Source organism: Monodelphis domestica, chromosome 4, assembly GCF_027887165.1.
Source record: "Monodelphis domestica isolate mMonDom1 chromosome 4, mMonDom1.pri, whole genome shotgun sequence".
Taxonomy (NCBI): domain Eukaryota; kingdom Metazoa; phylum Chordata; class Mammalia; order Didelphimorphia; family Didelphidae; genus Monodelphis; species Monodelphis domestica.
The window spans coordinates 416809739-416833711 of record NC_077230.1 but is presented as its reverse complement, the minus strand read 5'-3'; the positions used below and the strand labels follow the sequence as shown (position 1 = coordinate 416833711).

At 54.3% G+C, this 23973-nt stretch overlaps 2 protein-coding genes and 1 long non-coding RNA gene across 10 annotated transcripts; 1 reads left to right on the top strand and 2 right to left on the bottom strand.

Moving 5' to 3' along the window:
• Positions 1-4: 4 nt before the first annotated feature.
• LOC130458731 (inactive serine/threonine-protein kinase TEX14-like) lies at positions 5-6221 on the bottom strand. Of its 6 annotated transcripts, none has more exons than XR_008918134.1 (19): positions 5978-6074; positions 5506-5617; positions 5276-5390; positions 4989-5151; positions 4390-4553; positions 4217-4277; positions 4012-4136; positions 3179-3277; positions 2839-2965; positions 2402-2598; positions 2159-2316; positions 1852-2045; positions 1540-1779; positions 1290-1448; positions 1019-1184; positions 869-973; positions 365-414; positions 236-273; positions 5-130 (listed from the first exon to the last, which is right to left on the bottom strand). XR_008918134.1 is itself a non-coding variant. In XM_056825290.1 (19 exons), the coding sequence occupies exons 1-19, from the start codon at positions 6020-6022 to the stop codon at positions 108-110; spliced, it is 2313 nt and encodes a 770-aa protein (XP_056681268.1). In that variant the 5' UTR covers positions 6023-6074; the 3' UTR covers positions 5-107. The 6 variants fall into 6 exon arrangements, 5 of the variants coding, with proteins under 5 accessions (XP_056681268.1, XP_056681269.1, XP_056681272.1 ...); XM_056825290.1 differs by having other exon boundaries at positions 869-945; XM_056825291.1 differs by having other exon boundaries at positions 869-945; positions 2402-2595.
• Positions 6193-22809, top strand: LOC130458738 (uncharacterized). Of its 2 annotated transcripts, none has more exons than XR_008918140.1 (6): positions 6193-6839; positions 7580-9627; positions 10945-11045; positions 15040-15368; positions 15770-16354; positions 20389-22809. It is a non-coding gene; the product is annotated as an uncharacterized LOC130458738 (long non-coding RNA). The 2 variants fall into 2 exon arrangements; XR_008918139.1 differs by having other exon boundaries at positions 7467-9627.
• Positions 9439-13512, bottom strand: PRODH2 (proline dehydrogenase 2). Of its 2 annotated transcripts, none has more exons than XM_056825313.1 (10): positions 13196-13512; positions 12874-13067; positions 12631-12766; positions 12462-12548; positions 12299-12379; positions 11674-11841; positions 11421-11587; positions 11213-11323; positions 9857-9942; positions 9439-9687 (listed from the first exon to the last, which is right to left on the bottom strand). In XM_056825313.1, exons 1-10 carry the CDS (start codon positions 13379-13381, stop codon positions 9602-9604), a joined length of 1302 nt encoding a protein of 433 aa, XP_056681291.1. In that variant the 5' UTR covers positions 13382-13512; the 3' UTR covers positions 9439-9601. The 2 variants fall into 2 exon arrangements, with proteins under 2 accessions (XP_056681291.1, XP_007491923.2); XM_007491861.2 differs by having other exon boundaries at positions 9439-9692; positions 13196-13509.
• Positions 22810-23973: the final 1164 nt, after the last annotated feature.

Sequence of the window (23973 nt, the reverse complement as noted above, 5' to 3'; positions counted from 1 at the left end):
GATCTGAGTGTGGCATGTGTTCATAGTGAGACAGGAAGAAGCTGGCTGGGGAAGCTTTATTGGGTTGGGTCAGAGCTGACACCGACTGGGTTCTGCATCTTCCACTCTCAGCTCCTTGGCTTGGGGGGCCCTGAGGGACAGAACCAGAGATGCCACGGCTGAGCCACCTTCCCCTGGCCTGCCCTTCAGGGCCTCAGGAACTCCCAGCAGCCCTCACCTCATCCCCCCACCTCACCCTGTAGTTCTGTGATGATCTCTTCCAGCAGGTCTAGCCTAGGGGAGGGGGGACAACAGAAAAGGCTGGTGTCACCGTGGAGACCCCTCAAATGCTTAGGGGCTGGAGAAGGGACTGCCAACTACTTACTTCTGCAGGCTGGTGAAGGGGCCTCCCTTGGCTAGCTCAGGGACCTGCACCTGGCAAGGAAGGGAGGGACAAAGGCTGCGCCTCAAGTCCATACGCCCTGCGCTACAGGGAGAACTCTGGCAAGGCAGCCCCCTCAGGCTGTGGGGCCTCCCGCTGCCCCTTCTTTCTCTGCATCCCGAGATCCCACGAGGGAGCGTAGGGAGGGCCCCGATGCCATCCCGTGTGGACCCCAGGCTGGATCTGTGCGCTGCTCACCTTTAAGCCCCACCGAGGCAGTCATTGTTCCTAATCCCCAAACACCTGGTAGTCCTATCTTGGGGCACTGAGCACAGGAGGGGAAGGGGGAGGGCGGCCTCTTCATTCCTTTGTCTGAGGGAGCCTCCAGACAAGCGCCAGCTCTTTCTAAGGCCATTCGAGGCCCACGAGCCCCAGGAGGAAAGGAGCACGGAGGACACGGACCCATTCTGATCCCAGCCTCCTTGCACCTGGCCCCCAGATCCCTACCTGGGTCTGACCCTCCTGTCTGTCCAGGCTTCGGGCCCGGGCCGCAAGGTCTATGCACTCCTGAAGACTGGGGCCACCTGGGGACAAGGGGAAGGTCCTCAATCACTGAGGAGGAGGAAGGCCTTGGTCCTCGCTCCCCTCCTCACTTACTCTGGGGGCCGGCGGACTGGGAGGCTGGGGCCTCGGGGTTGTCTCCCAGCAGCTCCTGCAGGGTCCGAATCCTGGCCGAGAACCTTCTCTCCAGCCTCTCCAGGGAGCCCTGGGCCTGGCCCAGCAGGCAGGCCGACTCTCGGAGACTGGTCAGCAGCGACGGCTTCTGACGAGGGGAGGGGGAGGGCCCAGGTCAATGCTGGGGCAGTTGGCAGGCGGCAGCAGAGGGAAGGAGGGGAGGCCAGGGCAGGCAGGCAGGGGGCCCTCCTACCTCAGGACAGGCGGGCTTCCTGCCCTCCGCCGACGACTCTTCCTCGGGCTGGGACGTGAGGCTCAGGCTGCTGCCCAGGGTCAGGCTGCTGCCCGAGTCCAGGGCTGGGGAGCTCCAGGTGTTCTCCCAGGCCCCACTGCTCCCTGGGGACTTCAGGGCCTGGAGAGGAAACAGAGGGACACGGGGCCAGCTCTATGGCCCTGGCCAAGTCCCCCTGCCTGGGTCTCCCTCCCACCAACACCCCCATTACCTCCGATGGCTTGGGGCTGGGGACCATCTTGGGGGACAGAGGCCTGGGGGTGCTGGTGACCTTGGGATGCACCTCCGAGAGCTTCTCCGTGCGCGGGGGGCCAGGCAGATGCCGACAGCCCGGGGGGGGGTCGCACCCCCTGCCCACGGGCCCCTCCTTAGCCGGCGGCGGCGCCAGGCTCTTGGTCTCCGAGGAAGGGCTGCCCACGGTCCCCAGAGAAGCTTCCTTGAGCGTGGACTCCTGGGGAGGAGACGGCCATCAGCGGCCGGCAGGGCCGGCCCCCCCAGCCTCCTCCCCCATTCCGGCGCATACCTGAGCCAAGGCCACCCTCAGCTTGTAGCGGGCATCCTGCAGGCTGCCCTTGCGGTCTCGAGCCCACAGCCCCAGGCCGGCCTTGACCAGGGACTGGTAGGCCGGGGGCACCTGGGCCTCCAGAGGCGGCCCCTCCCCGGACTCCAGCTTCGCCTTGACCTGCAGCCCTTCCTGTCCGGCCCAGGGCAGGTTTCCTGTGGCGCACAGGCAGGCGGGCGGGGGGAAGGGGAGGAAGGCTCTGGTTAGGGCGGGCCCGGCCCGGGGAGGTCGGGCAGGGCTCTTGGGGCACGAGGTACCCAGCACTGACCAGTGAAGACCTCCTGGGCCAGGATACAGAAGCTGTAGAAGTCCGAAGTCAGGGCGGGGGCCTCGCCGCGAATCAGCTCCAGCGGCAACCAGGGGTACAGCTCGGCGGGCGGAGGGGGCCCCGGGCTCGGGCCCCCCCAGGGGAACGCTCTCTCCGGCCTGCGGAGCAGAGGGGCACGGGCTGAGCCGGGCTGGCCGGCAGGCAGAGGCGGGCGGTGGGGAACAGGGCCCGGGGGTCACTCACTGGGGCCGGGGCAGGGCTCGCCCGTGCTCCAGGTTGCTGACTTTGGCCAGCCCCGGCCGGACCAGCTGGACGGCGTGGGAGCTGAGGCCGCCGTGGGCCCGGGCCTGGCCTTGGAGGTAGAGCAGGGCCTCCAGCACCTGCAGCAGCAGCTGCCCCGGGGAGAAGCCGGGGGGGATCCTGGGGCAGGCCGCGTCCTGCTGGGGAGAGAGGGCAGCGTCGGCGCGTCGGCTCCGAGCAACACGAGAGCTCCCGCCGTCCCCCTCGCCCGGCCACCAGCGGCCGCACCGGAACTTGAACCCGGCTCTCCTGTCATCCCCGTGCCACGGGCGTCCCGCCGAGGAGCCCCAAAGCACCGCCCAGAGGCAGCCGGGCAGCCCGGCCCCGCCGGCCCCCTCAGTGACACCAGGGAAGGGCCCCGGGGAGCCGCGATTACTCACCCCTGGGGGGTGCAGCACTAGGTGCAGGGAGCCCTCCTGGATGGGCTCAAACAGGAGGCAGAGGCCAGAGAGGTCGGGGGAGGGGCTCAGGGCCATGAGCAGCAGCAAGTTTGGATGGTGAAGGAGGCTGTGGGAGGCAGGAGGACGGGTGTGGCTCCCCAGGGCCCGGCCCCCCCCCCCGCACCCCCACCTCCTGCGGCCCCCCTTGGGCCGGACTGGGAGCTCCCCAAGGCAGGAGCTCTCGTGCCTCTCTGAAATCCCGGGCTCAGCCCAGCGCCTGGCACAGGCGGCACTCAGACGTTCAGGGACCCGCCGAGGCGGCTCCCAACCCAAGCAGTACCTGCAGTGCTTCAGGTCGGACAAGAGCAGGTCTGCGAGCGCCGGGGCCGGGGGCGGCTTCAGTTTCCGAACAGTCACTGGGTGTCCCCTCCACAGGAGGCTTGGGGACGCAAGAGCAAGATCAGGGAACAAGAAGGGGCCCGGGAGGGGGACGGGGGGCTTCTGGGGAGGCGGGGGACGGGGGGGGGGCTTCTGGGGAGGCGGGGGATGGGGGGCTTCTGGGGAGGCCGGGGACGGGGGGCTTCTGGGGAGGCGGGGGTTCTGAGGAGGCAGGGGGGACGGGGGGGCTTCTGGGGAGGCGGGGGATGGGGGGCTTCTGGGGAGGTGGGGGGACGGGGGGCTTCTGGGGAGGTGGGGGGATGGGGGGGCTTCTGAGGAGGCAGGGGGGACGGGGGGGCTTCTGGGGAGGCGGGGGATGGGGGGCTTCTGGGGAGGTGGGGGGATGGGGGGCTTCTGGGGAGGTGGGGGGACGGGGGGCTTCTGGGGAGGCGGGGGATGGGGGGCTTCTGGGGAGGTGGGGGGACGGGGGGCTTCTGGGGAGGTGGGGGGATGGGGGGGCTTCTGGGGAGGTGGGGGGATGGGGGGGCTTCTGAGGAGGCAGGGGGGACGGGGGGGCTTCTGGGGAGGCGGGGGATGGGGGGCTTCTGGGGAGGTGGGGGGACGGGGGGCTTCTGGGGAGGTGGGGGGATGGGGGGGCTTCTGGGGAGGTGGGGGGATGGGGGGGGCTTCTGGGGAGGCGGGGGGCGGGGCCTGGGGAGGTACATGGCTGGGGAATGAGGCTGCAGGGGAGGCTGGCTAGAAGGGAGCTGCACCGAGGGGCCTTTCAGCGCTCACTTGACCATGATGGTGTGGGTGCCGCACTCATAGGTCCGATCAGGCTCCCCCTGCGCGGGCAGCAGCTCCTCAGGATCAACCAGGGGCACCCCAGAGGTCAGCCCCAGAGGCCTCAGACTGCTCAGCTGGGGGGACAAGGGGAGAAGCCCATTGAGCCGGGCCCGCTTGGAGGCTGCCAGCCTCTCCCCTTCCTTCTCCTCCTTACCTGGCCAAAGCCCAGTCCTGGGACCTGGGGAGACCTCTGGACGTGCTGGGGCCACAGGGACCTGGGGGCGGGCGGGAGGGAGGTCAGCACCCAGCAGCTGCTCGTTCCCCCAGGGGTAAAGGGAGATGGGTCCGGGGAGGGCAGGTGAAGGAATAAGCAGCATCGGCTATTACCCTTCAGCCTGAGGCAGGAGCTGGGAAGGCAGGGTCGGGTGTTGGCTTCCCAGGGATCCAGCCCGGAACCCCCACAGCTCCCCCAAGGACGAAGCCAGTGCAGTCTCACCCCCCTGGGCCAGCAGCGCCATTCTGGCTCGGCATTCTCGAAGCAGCTCCAAGACCTAGAGGGTGCGGCGCGGGGCAGGCAGGGCAAAGAGGCGGGTTCAGCGGCGCCAAGCCCGTGGGACTGGCAGACTTTCGGGTGCCAAAGGGGGCGCTTGGGGCTGGGCCTCCTAGTGTGCAAACTCCCTCCCCCTACTCTGAACTCTGGGTCTTAAGAGCCGCTTCTGCCTCGTCCGGGCAGCTCTGGCATCGCTTCTACAAGCAGAGGCCGCCGCGGAGGTCCGGGAGCTCCCCGCACCACCGACATCTGGGCGGCCCTCTGTCCCTGCCCCCATCGCGGACGTGTCAAGAGGCTGGCCTGGGCCCGCTCTCTGCTCTTCGGTCATTTGTCTCCACGTGGGATTCTTGGTGTGAAGTCCGGCCTCTCCAGAGGCCCCCCCATCCCCACTTCGGTGTCCGCCCCCTCCCTAAAGCCACCCCGCCCGCGCGCTCACTTCCCAGCTCTCTGCTCCAGCCTGCTGGGCCCAGTCCTCCGCCGTCCAGCCCTGCTGGTCATGCAGCCTCAGGTCTCCTCCAGCCTCCAGCAGCCAGAGCATGACCTGGCAGTGGCCAGAGAAAGCTCCTGCGTGGACTGGGGTACTTCCATCCAAGCATCGGCTGTGGGGAAGAGACAGAGAGGGAAACTGAGGCAGTGGGGGAGAGACACCGGGCAGGGAGGGAACTGGCGGAGAGGGGAGCCAGCTGGGACTCTTGGAGGGGGCCTCCCAGAAGAGGAACTCACTGGTTGGGGTCTGCTCCAAAGCGGAGAAGAAGTTTGACAAAAGCGGCCCGGCCCAGCAATGCTGACAGGAAGAGGCTGGTCTGACCCGAGGAGTTTTCTCCATCCACCTGTACCCCTGGGGGCAAAGGAGGAGGGGGAGGAACTGCCCACCATGCTGAGGATGCTTGGCCTCCGTGCACCCCCTGAGCCCGGCCCCGCGGGGAGCCGTGCTGGCCGCCCCCAAGAGTCACCTTTTTTGAGAAGTCGGGCCAGCCGCCAGCAGGGTCCCCCAGCAATGGCCAGGCGGTGTAGCTGGGCCAGGGGGCTGTCCTGCTCACTCAGGGAACCCAGCTTGATAGGGCACTGAGGGGGGAGGGGGGGCATGAGGGGGCTGCCCACTGGTCAGCCTAGGGCCAGGCTGGGGACAGGGGGGAGGGCCTGAGAGGGGCAGGGCAGAAGCCCCATGGGGATGGCCGGTCAGCAGAGGGCTGGGGGGGCACAGTAGGAGGGAGAAGAAGTGAGGGGGCTGCGGGCATGAAGGGGCTCTGGGGGAGGGCGGCGGGGTTACAGGCTTGATTGGGGGAGATGGGGTGGATTAGAAGAGGGGGACGGAGAGGAGGAACTAAGGGAGGAGCAAGGAGGGGGGACAGGCGTAGGAGGGATTGGGGGGAACAGCCTCGAACAGAGACCGTTTGGTAGGTGCCCCGACCCGAGTTTGGATACCCGGCTCGTTGGCAAGGACTGTGGGCGGGAGAAGGAGGAGCGCATGCGCACGAGATCCGGCGCCGACCCTTCAACCTCCCCTCCCCTCCCCCACCGCGCCGTACCGCTTTAAGGCACCTGCGCAGTCCGAGCGGTTCGTGGGCCTGAAAGCGGGAAAACGTCAGGGGTGCGAGAGCGCCGGGAGCGGTTGGGAACCGTTAGTGACGTCAGGGGCGCCAGGGTCGCGGCGGACAGAGAGAGGCCGAAACTCAGAAGAGCGAAGAGAGCTTCCCTGCCGATTGAGGGGCTCTGCCGGGAGACCTGAGGGACCTCCTCCCTCACCTCCAGACTGAAAGAAAAGACTGAGACCTCCCCCAACCCTCCAGGGACTGGCGGGACCCCCCCACCTAGAGACTGGAGGGACACCCCCCTCACAGCCTCCGGAGACTGGGACCCTCTCCACCACCCCCATCCGAGACTGAGAGACTTCCCCAGCCCCCGCACCAGACGGACCCCTCTCCACCCTCAGAGACTGACTCCCTCCACCGTCCTCCCTCACTTCCCAGAGACTGAAAGGGGACCCCCCCTTTAGAGGCCGAGAGATCTTTCATCCTCCTTTGAAACGAGTCCCCCCTCCCCTCAGACCTCGGACTGACAGCCTTCTCCTCGAGAGACCTCCCTCACACTCCCAGAGACTGACCTCGGCCCTCCCCCCTTAGAGCTTGAGAGCCGCCTTCACCCCAAGGCTCAGAGAAGACTAAGGGGTCACTGCAGTGCTAGCTCATTCCTACAGAAACTTAAGGATTCCTCTCACACCTGGAGCCTGAGGGACCTTTCCTTACCTAACCCAGGGTCTGAGGGTTCTCAGAACCCCCAAACCAAGGTACCTCTTTCACCCTGCTCCCCCAGAGACTGAAGGACTTCCCATAGAACACAAAATGAGGATCTCCCAGAAATTTCACCAACTGAGGGAAACTGAGAGACCTTTCTCAATCTGCCCCTCAAGAGACCTTTCTCAATCTGCCCCTCAGACTGAGGGGCCCCTCTCCATTATAGAAAAGAGCAACCCTCCCTCACCCTTCTTAGAAACTCAAGGACCCTCCTTATCCCACCTCCAAGACTGAAACTTCACCCTCAGATCTCACAGACTAATTGGCCTCTCCTCATCCCCTCTAGACTCCTGAGGAGCCCCCTCAGACCTCACAGACTAAAGGATCTCCTCATCCCCTTTAGAGACTGAAGGACTCTCCTCACTTTAGCCCATAAACTGAGGAACACTCAACTGTCCCCACTCCCAGAATACAAAATTCCACCTCAGACTGAGTGACACCCCAAACACAGACCTCAGAGACTGAGGGACCCTTTTCAGCCTGCTTCACAGACTCCCTCCTCTAGCCTATAGACTGAGGGACTCCCCTCACCCCAGAAACTTAAGGGACGTTCCTCAGAGGCTGTAGGACCCCTCTACAGATTCCACAGACTTGAGAGATCCCCTCATCTCACCTCACAGACCAAAGGAACCCCCTCCACCCTAGAAACTGAAGGGCAAGACTGAGGGACTAGACTAAGGGACTCCACCTCACTCTGCCTAAGAGAGTAAGGATTCTCTTCACCTTACTCTAGACACCGAGAGACTCCCCAGTCACCCCAACTCATCCTGAGGACCTTCCTATCCCACTGCAAAGACTGAAAGGCCCCCAACAGACCAAGGGACCCCTCTACTGTAGAGCTTGAGCGATCCCCACAGACTGAGGGAGCCCTTCACCCTATTTCATATATGGTGAGGCCTCTCACATCCCAGACTGAAGAATTCTCAAAACTCCATAGACTTAGGACCTCTCCTCAGCCTACCCCACAGACTTGGGGCTAGAAAACAAGAAACCCTCCACAACTCCCCAGAGAACAAAGGATTCTTCATAGGCTGAAGGATCCCCCACCTTACTCCAGACCCTTTCCCAGACCCCATAGACAGAGACCTTCAAACTCCATAGCTCTTAGACCCCATTCCAGAGACCAACAGACACTACAGACTTGGGAACCAACCTTGCACAATCTAGAAACCAAGGGATCGTCTTCACACCCTCAGAGACCAAAGTATCTTCCCAGACATTACATTAAGGAACCCCCCCATCCAGATTCCACACACCAGGAGACTTCCTCCATAGACCTCATAAGCTTAAGAGCTCTTTCCTCCATCCTCCAGATGGAATGAATCTACTAGAGACCATAGGACCTTCTCAGATCATCTATACTGTGGGACCCCCCAATCCTCTAGAGATTCCACAAAGTAAAGGATTCTCTTCATGCCACCACAAGATTCCATAGACCAAGGAACAAGCCTCCCAGAGACCCATTAGTCTGAGGACTCTAAACAAAGGGCCCCCTTCAAGACTCTACAGATTGGGGCTCCCTTCTCTTAAATAACTCTCCCTTAGCTTCTTCAGAGCCCCATAGCTCAAGGGATTCTACTTCAGCAACTCAAGACTCTACAGGGGCCCCTCTTTTCTTTCCCCAAGACCTCATAGACTGAGGGACCTTTCCCCAGCCTCTCCTTCAGGCCTATAGTCTGAGGAACCCATACCCATATATAATCCCCCAGAGAGCTAGCCCATAGACCAAGGGATTCCAACTCAGCTTTCCCCACAGAGGGATCCCCCTCCCCAATCAAGTACTCCCAACAGAGGTACCCATCTGCCTAGAGACTCTTTGGGATTCCCTTTAGCCTCTCCCCAGTCAAAGATTTCAGAAATTGAGGGGTATCTTCCAAAGACCCAACAGAGGGATCCCTATGAGTATCTCTCTATAGAGTGATGCCTCCCTCTTCCACCAGTCAAACTTCACAAAAGGGTCCTCCCCTCAGCCTCTCTCAAGGAGAACAGAGCTCTTTCAGTAACTGTCTCCCCAGTTGATTCTCAGAGGGGCTCATTTCCTACCCCTCATTCATAGAATCCACGGGCTCTAAGACCAAGGTATTCTTTTTCTTGCTGCTTCCCAGTTAAAACCTTTCCCTTCAGGCTCTCCTTAGCAAGAGACCCCAAAGTAGGACTCTAGGAATCTTTCTCTTAGAACCCCGATCCATAAACACCCAATAGAAGGACTCTGTTTGCTCTGCATTCATAAAGAGGAGCTTAAAATCCAAGACGAGCTTCCCTTAGCCTTGTAGCCCTGCCCTCCCCAGACCTAACAGGTGCCAGATACCAAGGCACCTTCTCATCCTCTACTCCCATTTCAGAGACCTCCCACAGCAAAGTGGCTTAGGGAGTCGGGCACCTTCCCCTTCATGAACTCCTTCCTTTCAGCCCTGTGAGAGACCTAGGCACCCTCCCTCCCAATTCAGGGTCTCCACAGAATGTCTCGGCCTGAAATCCTCTTGGCCGAACTGAGGCCCAGAAACACATCGTTGCTTGCCCAGGGGTCAAAGGGTTTACCAACAGGAAACTGCATTTCCTAGGCCCAGGTCCAGATAGCACAGATAGATGTGGTTTTCTCTTTGAGACCTTTAATGTCAGCTATGGGAGGAGGTGGGGAGAGGCAAAGCCAGAAATGAGAGAGGAACATGTGACGTCTTAAGGACGGCGGGACCAACGCCGAAGAAGCTCCTGGCTCAGCAGCTCCTGCTCTCTCCTTGCCCCTTGAAGCACACTTCTATTCTCCTGGGCCCGACGAAGCAGGTAGGGAATGACCTCCTCCAGAGAACCATAGGGAATAGACTTGTAGATGGAGTAACCAGCCTGCCCTGGGTAAGAGAGGACACCAGGGATGGCGTAGGCCTTCCTTCCCACAGCTAACGGACCAAGGGTAGGCTCAAGTGGTGGACAGAGAAGAGAGAGGCTGTTAGGGAGAATTGTGCCCATGAGAGCAGGGATGGAGGACAGGCTAGTCTGTGACAGGAACACATACCCAGGGCAAGGGAGACATGGTCACACATGCCCAGCAGCTGTCCAAAGCAAACGGCGCCATCTGGAGGAATCCCCAAATCGGACATCCTAGGGCATTTGAAAACAGTTAATGCTCTGCAATAAAATTTCAGTGCCTGCTGTGTGTAGTGCTCTGTGCTTGATATGTGATCCCCTGCCACGGAAAGCCCTCCACAGTCTGGCTCCCGCCCTCCTCTCGAGGCTTCTTTCCTAGTACTCCCACTCTCCAGACTCGTGGGCATGCCGTTACCCAGAGATGACACTCCCATCTCGTGCTCCACGCCTTTGCCTCAGTGCCCGGGCCCTCAAGCCTGGAATGCACTCCCTCCCCTGATCCCTCATCTGCACCAAGCTTTTCTTAATTCTTTCATTTTGGTGGTTCTCTTTTCCCTCTGAAATTCTCTTGCTTTAGGAGTGGCTGGATGGCACAGTGGGTAGAGCACCAGGTGTGGAGTTAGGATCTGGGTTCAGATCTGGCCTCAGATGCTTCCTACATGACCCTGGACAGGTCACTTAACCTCAATTGCCTACCCCTTGCCCTTCCATCTAATTGTTAGGACAGAAAGTAAGGGTAAAAAAAAATTATATTGCTTTGTATTTCCTTAATAGTGTACATATTTGGGGGCAGCCAGCTGGTCCAGTGGGTTGAGAGCCAAGGCATAGAGATGGGAGGTCCTGGGTTCAAATGTAGTCTCAGACACTTCCTAGATATGTTACCTTGGGTAAGTCACTTTACCCCCATTGTCTAGCCCTTACTGCTTTTCTACCTTAGAACTGATACATAGTATTGCTTCTAAAGTGGAAGGTGAGGGTTTCCCCAAAACTAGCATACATGTTTTCTCTCCCTCCAGCAGGCTCCTTGAAGGCAGAGACGGATTCATTCTTATCTTTGAATCCCAGTGCCTGGCCCAGAGCCTCACACTGGAAATAGTCCCTAATGTGGGTTAAATGGAATACATCTTTTCATCACAAAAAGCCATATGTAAAGTTAATGATAAACCAGAGAGCAGGATTTCTATAGCCCGCGTTCTCAGGACCCAGAAGTTCGGTGGTTTGTTCATGGTTTCACAGCTCCAGTCGTGTCTAAGGCAGAATCGGTACCCAGCTTCGTCCTGACCCTGTGCCAGTCCAGCATTCCCTCCACCACGCCAAATGTTTTGGTGTCAGGTCAGGTAAGGAAAGCTCTTGAGGAGAGCCCACGGGGCCACCCGGGAGGCCCACTTCCTGTTCCCTCCGGCTCTGAGGCACGATGGAAAGAGCCCCCAGAGGGGCTTCAGCTGAACCCCCTCCAAGAAGGGACTTGAAGCTAGCGCCCAGCTCTCCTCTGGCCCAGGCTTACCGCTTGACGGCCTGGCGCACGGACTCTTCATTGTGGGACGCTACCATGAGCTGACACCGTGAGCCCCGGCGGCACACGTGCCCGAGCATCAGCTCCAGGCACCGGCTGTAACTGGGGGGAGGACAGGAAGGAAGGGACCGAGTCACCGGCCCCCGGAAAGCCTAATGGGCGCCTCGGCCCCCCCTTCTGCGGGGCCCCCCTCGCCTACCTCCGGCTCGTGGCCTCGTAGTTGGGCTGGGTAGGATCGGCCGCCCCGCTCTGCTGGGCAAGCGCCCGCTCCGTCTCCAGATACGCCCCACGAACCAGCTTCACGCCAAAGGCCAGGCCGGCCCTCTCTGCCGCCTCTGCTGCCCCATGGAGCCGCTCGTAGGTGTCCTGAGGCGCAGAACGGAAGAGACTCGGGCCCTTCCCCAGCCATTCCCAGGGGCTCCGGGGCTCCCTTTCCCCAAGCTTCCGCTTACCTGCAGATAGGCCTGGTAGGTGTTCCACACCCAGGGAGCCCCATCCCCGTCGGCTTCCTCGGGGCAGTTCCAACGGACAGCCAGGGCAGCCACGAAGAGGCTCAGGGCCGGGTTCAGGAACGTGTACTCGGCATCCACCAGCAGCCTCACTCCCTGGGCCCGGGCATACTGCGGAGGGGACCAGACACGGGGCGGGGGGGGGGGGGGCTAGGGGATGGAGGAGGGGACCAGACACGGGGGGGGGGGGCTAGGGGATGGAGGAGGGGACCAGACATGGGGGGGCTAGGGGATGGAGGAGGGGACCAGACATGGGGGGGCTAGGGGATGGAGGAGGGGACCAGACACGGGGGGGGGTCTAGGGGATGGAGGAGGGGACCAGACACGGGGGGCTAGGGGATGGAGGAGGGGACCAGACACGGGGGGGGGGGCTAGGGGATGGAGGAGGGGACCAGACATGGGGGGGCTAGGGGATGGAGGAGGAGACCAGACACAGGGGGCTAGGGGATGGAGGAAGGGACCAGACACAGGGGGGGGGGCTAGGGGATGGAGGAGGGGATCAGACACGGGGGGCTAGGGGATGGAGGAGGGGAGCCCAGGGCCCGCCGAGGCTCGGGTCAGACCTCACCTGGGCAATGCGGTGGAAGCGGTTCAGCGAGGCTCGGAGGTGCTGGTTCTGCTCGGGGCTGAGGCTGGAAATGGAAAGGTCCTGAGGGAGAGCAGAGCGTGGCTTCAGGGCCTTCAGGGAGACTCTGAACCCTCTGGGGAGAGCAGGCGTTGGGGAGCCTCACCTGGCCGCGCTCCATGGCGGTGGCCAGCCTCTCGGGTCGCAGCTCCCCGGCCGTCCCGGGCTCCTGGAGCCGGAGGCTCAGTTCTCTCTGAAATGGGCAGGGGGGGGGCATCGTTCAGCACTCGAATTCAGGCCCGCCCCCAAGCTCTGCCCCACCTGGGGTCTCTTACACAGAGTCGGGCGCTGGTCAGGGCTGTCACTTTGAGCTGCATGAGGGCTGGCCGCGGCGGGGGCGAGCCGGGGGGCCCACAGGACAGGTCCACACAGTGCAGCATCGCGTCGAGGTTCTCCTCATACCAGGCCTCTCTGCAGACCAAGAGAGAACCCGAGTGGCCGACGTCCTGCAGGCCCTCTTGGCTTTGGCACCCCCAAAGCTTCTCCCTCTGGCCCCCACCGGCGCCCCGTGTTCTCACCCTCCCCGACGGGTCCCTGGCTCCTCCTCAGTGGGCACCGCCAGCAGAGGCCGCAGCCGGAGGCCCTGGAGTCTCTGCACAGAGCCTTGCACCTCAGCAGCTGTCTCCCCAGCCACAAACTGCCCGTACACCGAAGCCCGAAGCAGCGCCCCGGATAGCCGGCTGCCCAGGAGCCTCTGGGACCAAGACAGAAGCTAGGGGATAAGAAGGAAAAACAGAATTGACATGGGAAAATATTTTAGCATTCCTTGGAATGCCTTCATTCGAATGGAGGTGCCCTAAAGAACTCCCCCCTTGGGGGTCAGGCCTGGAGAGCACTCACCGTTAAGCCATAGGTGACCAGAGGAGGCCAAGCACAGAGCCGAAGCACCAACAAGGCCCGAACTAGCTCCCTTGTCTTTTTTAGACGAAAAGCTTCTCCATCAAACCGTAAAATTGGCCCCTGGGCTCCTGAACCTTGCAAAGGGGAGGTAACCCGAGACAGCAGCACCCGGCTGGTTCGGAGCATTCTGCCTGCCTCCTAGGCACCAGTCTCAGAGGAAGGGAGCCTTAAGGCAATCGATGGAACCAAAAGCCCAGTTTCCCCACCTGTTGGGTGGCATATGACCAATTTACTTGGGGGGAACACAGCTAGGGTCAGTGGCTCCTTGGTGGGCGGGTAAGGGGATGGGTAACTCATTAACCAGACTTGGGGCAGAGTTCAAGTTTGGAATGGGGGGCAGGGGAGGAAACCTAGAATTATTAGGGGCTCTGAAAAGCACATTCCCAGATTTTTATTCTGAATTGAGCTAACATTACAAGACCACAGGACTAGAGAGCAGATCTAGAGCTAACCATGTGCCCCATCTTTGTCCCAGTCTTACTTTTTAGAACAGAGTAGCCTCAGTTTTGAGAAAAGACCCTTAATTCTGAACCATTCATTAACAGTCTAGTCTCACCTTTAATCACCTTGTCAGTAATAATGGTGGGGGAATGAAAAGCCTGGACCCCAAATACTATGGTAGGAGAAAAAGAGAAAACAAACGCTACTCTTCCTGGCTGATACCAGGCCAAAAGACTGCCACTTATAGGGGTGTGTTGGCAAACCTATGGCATGAGTGCCTGAGTGTGCTGGAGGGGGCTGCTCCCTTCCCATCTCTCTGTGCACCTGAGGGCATTTCACACATGACCCTGTCTCTGCGCAGCAGCCCAGTGGAAATGCTTCCTCTCTCAGGGGCTGCACGCAACATGAGGGTTGTAGTTTGGGCACTCCGTCTCTAAAAGGTTTGCCATCACTGCTATAGAGTCTCTGGCCCCTGGCTGTGTTCACTGGGGGAGATGGAATCATGGGGATGTAACTATGGGCCCCCTTAGAGCATAAGCATAATTGCTATGCTCTAAGTTCAGATTAGGTTCCCAGTGGGGTCCAGTGGGGCTTTATAGTACTGTTATGGTGGCCTTTGAATACCCAATTACCATCCAGTGTGTGATGTGGTGTTACTGTGGAATCTCTAGACTTAGATTAGGTCACAGGAGTTCAACACAACATTTATCAAGAGCTTCCTATGTATACTGAGGATACTGGGAAAGATGCTCCCTGTCCTTCATTCTACTGGGGGGGGGGGGACATCGAATGGGTGCTAAATATAAAAGCCGATTTGAGAAAGGGAAAGAAAATTGAACAGCTAAGGGGAAGGGATCAGAGAAGTCCTCATCTAGGAAAGCTTAGCCTTACACCTTAGTGGAAAGATGGAGTGTCCGATTTGGAGAGCCGCCCTAAGCAGGGAATTTATGAAGGTGGGGGTGCTATAGGTGTATGATGTTGTAATGCCTTCTTCCCAAAGCTTTGACTGGGAAGCCATCAGAAGGAAGAAAAGTGGATGGGAGTGTACACTTCCCCAAATCCTTGGGTCTTTTCTTCCTTTCTCCTTGAAGAATCTTGCCACCATCAAATTTGGAGGGCAGAAGAAAAAAGCTACGTTCTGCCAATTTAGTCTTTTTTTAAAACCCTTCCCTTCCGTCTTGGACTCAATACTGTGCATTGGTTCGAAGGCAGAAGAAGGGTAAAAGCTAGGCCATGGGGGTTAAGTGACTTGCCCAGGGTCACCCAGCTGGGAAGTGTCTGAGGCCAGATTTGAACCCGCACCAATTAACTCTTAACCAGCATCTTATTTCCTTGTACAATAGTGTGTGACCACATTGTGCCTGTGCGTTGGGAAACGGCGGTCAGACTGCACCTGGCAGGGGCAAGAGCCAAACCAAGATTCCTATAATTTTACGGGGAGGCGGGGAGTAGTACATGAGGCCACTCCGAAGTCTTTTTTCAAGGCTTTTTTTGGCCCCGTACCCATTCAAGTGACAAATGCACAAGTCTGAAACTTCTTATTTCACGTGTGGACTAGGGGGACGCCCTGATGAGCCACGATGTCGGAGCAATGTCCAGTGCGCTTCCGTATCCCTAGATCAAAATGGAACCAGGGCCGGCCACATTTCTATAAGGAGCAGTCCAAGAGCTTGTGAGTCAGTGCCCTGTGCAAGCAGGGAAGATCCTGCAGCCTTTGGCAAAGCCCCTCCACGCACACCAGATAGTATCGGACACGAACCCTTGACTGGATGTCCATGTGGCGCCATCTGGTTACTTAGTTAATAGAGTGAGAACCTGCTTCTCGCATGTAGAAAGCAGAAAAGCAGCCACGCAGGGGCGGTTCTTTGTGGCAGCGCCACCAGGGCCACAGGCAGCCTGCGGCACACGAGTTTATAGACTTGGAATGAAAGGCATCTTGGAAGTCTTCGGGTCCTTTTCCTTCAACTGAGTCCCATCACGGCATAAGTCAAGGAGAAAGGCTGGAAGGGGTGAGGATGACGCAGACAAAGAAGGCAGGGCTCATCACTTCTTATTTTGTTTTTCTCTGCAAAGGAGAGTGACTTTTACACTGGAAATGACAGTGCAAAAAGTGACGAACAGGGAGTTGGTGCACAAGACGAGGGAGGAGGTAGCGAGACAGGCTGGCACCGATGAAGAGCATCCTGGGCTGAGAAGGGCCCAGCAAGTGTGATTTCGGTGATCTCTGCAACATCATGAAAAATGGGAGTCGCCTCCAAACTAACGGGCAGACGGCCTGACATCTACCAAGGGAAGAAACAGTCTGCACACTGTAGACTGGTAAACTTGACTTTGCAACAGTTAAAATTAGTTTCTCTGCCAAAAGTATTGTATTTTTATGAGGTTTATTAAAGATTAAGAAATAAAGAAAATACAAAATAAGAAAAGCACATGTCTAGGAGGGCTGAAAAGCCCATTCAATTTCACTTACTACATCTTTTTTTTTTTTTAAGGCAATGGGGGTTAAGTGACTTGCCCAGGGTCACACAGCTGAGAAGTGTCTGAGGCCAGATTCACTTACTACATCTTGAAAGATGCATGTGCTTAGAAGTGGAAACAGGGAGAGGGGCAAAGAAGGCGGAGAGTCAATTTAAATACAAATTGTGTTCTCGCACTCAGGTGAGGACTCAGGGTGATATTATAGGGAATTCTGGGAACTACCAAGGACTTCTGGGAATTGAAGTCTGGGGTCCAAATCTCCATTTTACAACTTGGATCCCTGGGAAAATTCTAGAATGGATCATTAGAGATATGGATGGCAAACATCCAGAAAGGAAAACAGATTTACAAAGAACCAGCTTAGTTTCATCAAATCTAGAGTGCAGGGGGCAGCTGGGTGGCTGAGTAGATTGAGAGCCAGGCCTAGAGACAGGAGGTCTTAGATTCAAATCTGGCCTCTGACTCTTTCTAAGCTCTGTGACCCTGTGCAAGTCACAACTTCCATTGCCTAGCCCTTGCTGCTCTTCTGCCTTGGAGCCAATACATAGTACTGATTTTAAGACAGAAGGTATGAGTTAAAAAACAACTATCAAACCAAAAAACTAGCTATAGTCCTATTAAAAAAATGTGCCAAATCACTATGGATTAGAGAAATACAAATTAAAACCACTCTGAGACACCATCTCATACCTATCAGATTGACTAACATGACCAAAAAAGAAGATAATGTTGAAGGAATGTGGGAAAAATAACTGATCTGATAACAACCATTCTGGAGATCAATATGGAACCAGGCTCAAAGGGCTCCCTTTGACCTGTCTATACCACTCCTGGATCTATATCCCAGAGGTCAGAGATAAGGGAAAAGAACCAACTGCACCAAAGTATTGTTAGCGGCTCTTTTTGTAGTGACCAAGAACAGGAAACGAAGGGGTTTTCCATCATTTGAGAAATGTGGTCATGGAATACTGCTGCGCTACCTAAGGAACAATGGACAGGACGAGCTCAGAAAAACCCGGAGAGACATTTATATGAAGCGATGCAAAGTGAAGTGAGAAAACTTGAATTCTCAAATGTCAAAAAACAATTGTCAAAAATTGTTTCTACATGTAACCTGTAAATATTGGAAAAGAAAAAAAAAAGCCCATCTTGCTATACGACCTCATTTCCTTTTTTGGAAAGGAAGCCATAGGTGGAGTTTACCTGGATTTCAGCAAAGCTTCATAGTTGGGGAGAAGATGTCGAAATATGGGTTAGACGATGACATTCAGATGGAGGCAGACTTGGTTGGATAGCTGGATTCCAAGCACAATTATTATTCTATGTCAGCACTGCCAGAAATCTCCAGTGGAGAATCCTGGGAATCTATACTTGATCCTGTGCTGTTTAACATGTGTGAGATTTAAAATGGTTGAGGTCTTAAACTGTAGTGATTAAAATAGTGGAAGATATAAATTGTGATAGATAAAAGAGAGGGTGAGTAAATTTGACCACAGAAATATGTTTCACTACAGTGTCTTGGTTTTTAAATCAAATATAAGGTGGTCGCCAGGGAAATATTCCCAATTATTCAAATACCCAAGTCAACTGGGTTTTATAGAGATTTTAATTAACAATACAATGAGTAATCAAAGAAGGAGAGAGAGAGTAAGAAAGGAATAAGCATGAAGGGCCTCAAGACAATATGGCCTAGACCTGAGTCTTAAGAGAGAAATCAGTCAGTTTTTTAACACTCACCACAAGGTCTGACTAAACAAGGATTCTAGTAACACCAGGCCAGCTCCATATCAGCTGACTTCACCAGAGAGCCTTCCAGCCAGAGACTGTTCCAAAGGGCCTCTCTCCAGAGCCTCCAGAGGGACAGAGTCCCCTCAGAGGAGCTCCAGCAAGACCTCCTTAGAGATTGTCCTCCAAGAGCTTCCCTTCTCCAGAGCCTCTCTCAAGAGATTCTTCCCAAGCGGTCCTCATCAGAGATCCTTCAAAGGATTTCTCCAAAAGGATATCTATTCAAGAGATTCTGCTTTTTCTTATATAGGGGCTTTTCTCCCATGTCACCTCCCCTAAGTCCCTACATCTACCAATCACTGTAGATGCTTTCCAAAGGACTGCCCATCTAAATTCCTGCTAAGTCAACCAATCTCCTCAGTAAGTCTGAATCAGAAAAAATGCTGCTCTGTAGACCAATCTCCTCAGTAAGTCTGAATGAGAGAAAACACAGCTGAGTCAACTAATGTCATCAAGAGAAAACTTGCCCGACCCTTTTAGGTACCTAGCATCCCATTGTATCAATTCTAAAAAGCAGGCCTGGCTCAAAGAACTCCCTACCTCATCATAAGCATGGATCCAAGTACTTTCTTTGTTTAGCAAGGAGTTTTTCTCCCCTAAAGCAGTCTTAAGTACGGTTGGAGTAGAGGTCCTCCCATTTCTGATCCTGGTGAGTTCTCACATCAAAATGGGGAATGTTTCTCAGTAGGGAATTTGTTCCAATTAAGAATTCCCTGATGGGGAAATTTTTAACATTCACAATTCTGAGAGATTTCAAGATTTACACATGTTTGCCACTAACTTGGACAAAAGTACAGAGGATGGGCCTACCAGATTTGCAGATAACAAAGCCAGGAGGGACAGCCAACACCGTGCCTGACAGAATCCAGTTCCAAAAGAAACTTGACTGGCCTTGGGCTGAATTGAATGAGATGAAGTTAAAGATATATTTAAAAGTCTTGCACTTGGATGCAATAAAGTAAAATTAAAATTAAAGCAGCTTCAGAAATAGAAGATGGGGAGACATGGAGAGATAGCAGTTGTTCAGGAAACGACTTGAGGGGATTTTTAAAAACACTTGTCTTAGACTCAATACTGTGTATTGGCTCCAAGGCAAAAGAGTGGTCAGGGCTAGGCAACGGGGGTGAAATGACTTGCCCAGGGTCACACAACTGGGAAGTGTCTGACCACTGGATAGGTTCTTTTCTTCTAAATTCTCACCTTCCATCTTAGAATCACTACTGGGTATTGGTTCCAAGGCAGAAGAGTGATAAGGGCTAGGCAACGGGGGTGAAATGACTTCTCCAGGGTCACACAGGTGGGAAGTGTCAGAGGTCAAATTTGAACCCAGGACTGCCCGTCTCTAGGCCTGGCTCTCCATCCATTGAGCTATGCGGCTGTCCCTTTGAGGATTTTAATAGACTACAAAATCAGTATGTGTCAGTTATGGGCTGTGGCAGCCACAAAAACAAATGCAATCTTGGGCTGCATTAAGGGGGTGGGATATAGCTTCTAGGGAAAAGCAACAACAGTGTTTGCTTTAGTCAGACCTGATCCTAGAGTGTTGTTATCAGAAGGGCTTTGAAAGTCCATCATATATGAGATTTGGTTGATGGAACTGATGCTGCCTTCAGTGTTTTCTCTCTTGTGGAGGGATTCGATCTGTTCCATTTTGCCAGAGAGCAAAACCAGGATCAATGGATGGAAGCTGCCAAGCATCAAATTTAGCCTGGATGCCAGTCTATTAAGCTCTGTGGTCTCACCCTTCCAGAGCTAGCTGACGACGTCTCTTCCCTCAGAGTTCCAGGGAAAGGATCTAGAAGCCCGAAGGGGCCAGGATGTCTCTTCTCTAATGTTCTTTGCTGGAGCCCATACCTCGATGTGGTCCCCCATTGGTCGCCATCAGTTCCTTGCATCCTAGGGCCATTTTTTTTTTAAACCCTTACCTTCCATCTTGGAGTCAATACTGTGTATTGGCTCCAAGGCAGAAGAGTGGTAAGGGCTAGGCAATGGGGGTCAAGTGACTTGCCCAGGGTCACCTAGGGCCATTTTGAATCAATTACCCCAAAGATAGAGCAAGAACAGAAGTTGGAACCGTCATTTCTGGGCCCACCAGTTCCTGTACCACCATGGCCTCTGAGCGAGCGGGCCCAAACTTAACGCAGTTTCAGTCCTGCTACATTCGGGTCTGAATTTGTCCTCGCTATTAAGCAAACGTTAAGGAAGCGTGGCCAGCCTCTCCAATGTTGCTGGGCCTCAGCGCTGGCTGCAAAGCCCAGAACGGTCTCCACTCCCGACTCAGCCTCTTTTCCTCTTGAAACACGCTCAAAGCCCCAACCTTTACCAAAAATTAAACAATAGAGGCAAAGAAGGTTCCTGGGGTGGGGAGGCCTTATTTCTGACTATTTTCAGTGAACTGAAAAAAGGACTTTTTTAATATTCTTCCACAGAACCAAGACCAGTTCATGGACAACAGACGAACAGGGGCTGGGGAGAGCTCTTGGCATCCACCCTTCAAACACTTTCCTCACTGCCACCAGCAGGTGAGAAGGCAGAAAGAAGGGGGCTGAAGAAAGACGAGGTCGATGGATCCATTTTAAATATCTCCCCAGTTCTGTCTAGGAAGCTGCAGCCAGTTGAAGAGGCTCCTCTTCATCATGAGGTTAGCAGACCAGAACTAGTTACAGAATGTCTACACATGTTCCAAAGTCCATGTGGGAATGACATCAGCTGAGCACTCCCAACACGGGCCCGTTACACCGGCCATTGCCTCCTCGCTGCCTGCTGGTTCAGAGGGAGAAGCCCCTGACAGGCCAGGAGACAGCCCAGCCTTCTTGGACACCCCAAGAACAAAACAAGACCACAAAAACCTCCCTGACAAACGGAGCGGTCCAAAGGCAGAATGAAGTGCTGGCTTTGCCGGGCCATCAAAGTCCCTCCCGAGGCTCACATTCTGTGATTCCAGAGAAGGGAGAGACGGAAGCTCGCGTGTGCCAAGCCAGACAACGACCACCGTCTTCCCTCGGACCCCTGAACCCCAACACTATCTTTCTAGGAAGCAACCTTATGGAGCTGAAGCCCGGCAGCCGCTTCCGTATATAGATGCTGAAGGCAGAATCGGAGACCAAATTTGTCAAAAGTGGCATAAAAGACATTATCTTATTTCATGGCCAACTTGCTGGTTCCCCCCAAGGACCACGGGACCTCTCCGTCTTCCATCTGTGTATATGACCCATCCGAAAGGGAGCTCCCTGAGGGCAGGGACTGTCTTTTCCCAGTGGCCTGCACCGTGTTTTGCACATTATAAGGGTTTAATAATTGCTTTCTAAGATTCATCCAATGTCACAGAGAGTAATGGTGGATCCAGAATTTGAACCTAGGTCTTCTGACTCCAGGTGGAAGTCTTTCCTCTATACCATACTACCCTCACTAGAAATAATGCTAGAAAAATAGGCTCTAGATAAACGGTGGGGAATCTTTCGTGCCAACTTAAGGATTTTTTATCTTATCCTTGAGGCAATGGGAAAGACACCAAAAATGTTCACTCAGCCCTGCTATCCCCTCAAACTATATCTTCTCCTTTCATGGCCACTCTCAGGGGGGAAATTTGTTTATATTCATTTTACTTTATTTCTTTACATTCTACTCACTTCTTGATCCTTTGCAAACTGGCCTTCAGAAAAGCAAATAGTGTCCCGGGCTTCTAGTCATGAAGACCTGAGTTAAAATCTAGCTCCAGATACTTGCTGTGTGACCTTGGGAAAGTCACCTAACCTCAATTTTCTCAACTACAAAATGGGGATCATAATGGCACCTACCTTGCAGGTTTTTATTTTGCCTCTCCTTTTTATCCCCTTTGCCAGAGCATCATTCATGTCTTATTACCTATAAATGGATGTACCCCGGAACTCCTTCCTGAGCCCCTTCTTCTCTCCCTCTATTCTTTCTTAGGATCATATCAGCTCTCATGGGTTCAGGTATCTCTACCCAGATGATTCCCAAAGCTGCATATCTAGATCTTATCATTCTCCATCCCTCATAACCAGTTGCCTTTTGGCATCTCCATCTAGATGCCCCAGAGGCCTCTCAAAATCAGTGTATCCAAAATAGAATTCTTTATCTTTAATCTCTAAACTTACTCCTCTTCCTGTCTACCCTGTTTTTCTTTTTCTTTCTTTTTTTTTAACCCTCACTTTCTGTCTTGGAGTCAATACTGTGTATTGGCTCCAAGGCAGAAGAGTGGTCAGGGCTAGGCAATGGGGGTCAAGTGACTTACCCAGGGTCACACAGCTGGGAAGTGTCTGAGGCCAGATTTGAACCCAGGACCTTCTGTCTCTAGACCTGGCTCTCAATTCACTGAGCTACCCAGCTACCCCCTGTCTACCCCGTTTTTCTTGCAGGAACCACCATTTTTAGGTCATGGAACCTTGATATAATCCTCAATTCTTCCCTCTTCCTTAATTCCCATATTTAGTTTCTAAGTCCTATGGACTCTACCAGCACCATGTATCTCTCATCAGTCCTTTCCTCAATTTGTGCAGCTACCACCCTATTTCAGGTCCTCATCACCTCTATCCTGAGCTGTAACAAGAGCCTCCTAACCGGTCCCTCTGCCTTCACTTTCTCACCTTTCCAAATACAGCTGTCAAATTTTTTTAGTTGAATTTTTTTTCAGAATTCAAACACAAAGCACTTACATATATGCAAGCAGAGTACAAAAAAGATTGTGTATAAAAATGAATCTATTTAAAAAGTGGTAAGATTCTTTTTTAAAAGCTAATCTTGGTGTACTAATTGCTCTCAATCAATAATCACTTGTTTTTTAAATAAAAAGTATGTAATAAATTCAATGTTACTTTGCAAAGGCATCCTCCTTGAAATTTCCTCCTATTCTCTTTTGTGCATTAAAATATTTCAAGGGGGCAGCTGGGTAGCTCAGTGGAGTGAGAGCCAGGCCTAGAGAGAGGAGGTCCTGGGTTCAAATGTGGCCTCAGACACTTCCTAGCTGTGTGACCCTGGGCAAGTCACTTGACCCCCATTGCCTAGCCCTGACCACTCTTCTACCTTGGAGCCAATACACAGTATTGACTCCATGATGGGTGAGGGTTTAAAAAAAAGATTTCAAGTGAACTCTTTTTTTATTGCTAGAGTTGCCCAACCCCATTTTAAAATGGAGGGAAACCTTATAACAAAAAAACCATAATCAAGCAAAACAAATTTATAGTGTGACCATGTCTAAAATGTTAACTTACATATTTCTGAACATTCTGAACAATCATCTGACAAGAAGTAAGTAATATTCTCTAAATACATGGTTTTCAGGGAGTCCAAAGATTCTTAAATTATCTTTTATTAAGCTACTTTTTCAGGTAAGTTGTTTTTGATACCATATTGTTTTCTTAAAATTTTCAATCTTTTTATTTATTTTATTTTTAATAAAAACCCTTACCTTCCATTTTGGAGTCAATACTGTGGATTGGCTCCAAGGCAGAAGAGCGGTAAGGGCTAGGCAATGGGGGTCAAGTGACTTGCCCAGGGTCACACAGCTGGGAAGTGTCTGAGGCCAGATTTGAACCCAGGACCTCCTCTCTCTAGGCCTGGTTCTCAATCCACTGAGCTACCCAGATACCCCCCTCAATCTTTTTATTTTGCTCTAATATTCCTGCTGTCTTATGGAGTTGTCGATTTCTATCTGGATTATACTAGTTTTCAGGGAGTCTCTTGCTTGGGTAGTTTACCCAGTTTCTAAGCTGTTTATTCTCCTCATTCATTCCTCCAGATCCTTTATTTCATTTTTAATCTCTTGCTTTATTTCTTCTAGATATTTTTGTAAGCAGTGAAAATGACAAAGTGACTTTGTCTATACTGGCACTGGCTTTTCTTTTGATTCTTTCTGGTGTTTCACACAATTCTGGGGTAGACAAGGCCACTTATTTTTATTTTGTCATTTTCGCTGGGTATCTGCCATGCTTGGAACGTTCCATTTCTACCTCTGCTTCCCGGCTTCCCTGGCTTCTTCCAAATTTCAGCTAAAA

Coding starts and splice junctions, on each gene's coding strand:
- PRODH2 (XM_007491861.2), bottom strand. CDS start 13,381: ATGCTCCGAACCAGCCGGGTGCTGCTGTCTCGGGTTACCTCCCCTTTG. Junction 12,380..12,461: donor CCGCCATGGAGCGCGGCCAG/GTGAGGCTCCCC, acceptor GCTCTCCCTCAG/GACCTTTCCATTTCCAGCCT. Junction 11,588..11,673: donor CCTACCAGGCCTATCTGCAG/GTAAGCGGAAGC, acceptor TCTGCGCCTCAG/GACACCTACGAGCGGCTCCA.
- LOC130458731 (XM_056825290.1), bottom strand. CDS start 6,022: ATGCGCTCCTCCTTCTCCCGCCCACAGTCCTTGCCAACGAGCCGG. Junction 2,966..3,178: donor TCCGACCTGAAGCACTGCAG/GTACTGCTTGGG, acceptor TGCCTCCCACAG/CCTCCTTCACCATCCAAACT. Junction 1,780..1,851: donor TGAGGGTGGCCTTGGCTCAG/GTATGCGCCGGA, acceptor TCTCCTCCCCAG/GAGTCCACGCTCAAGGAAGC.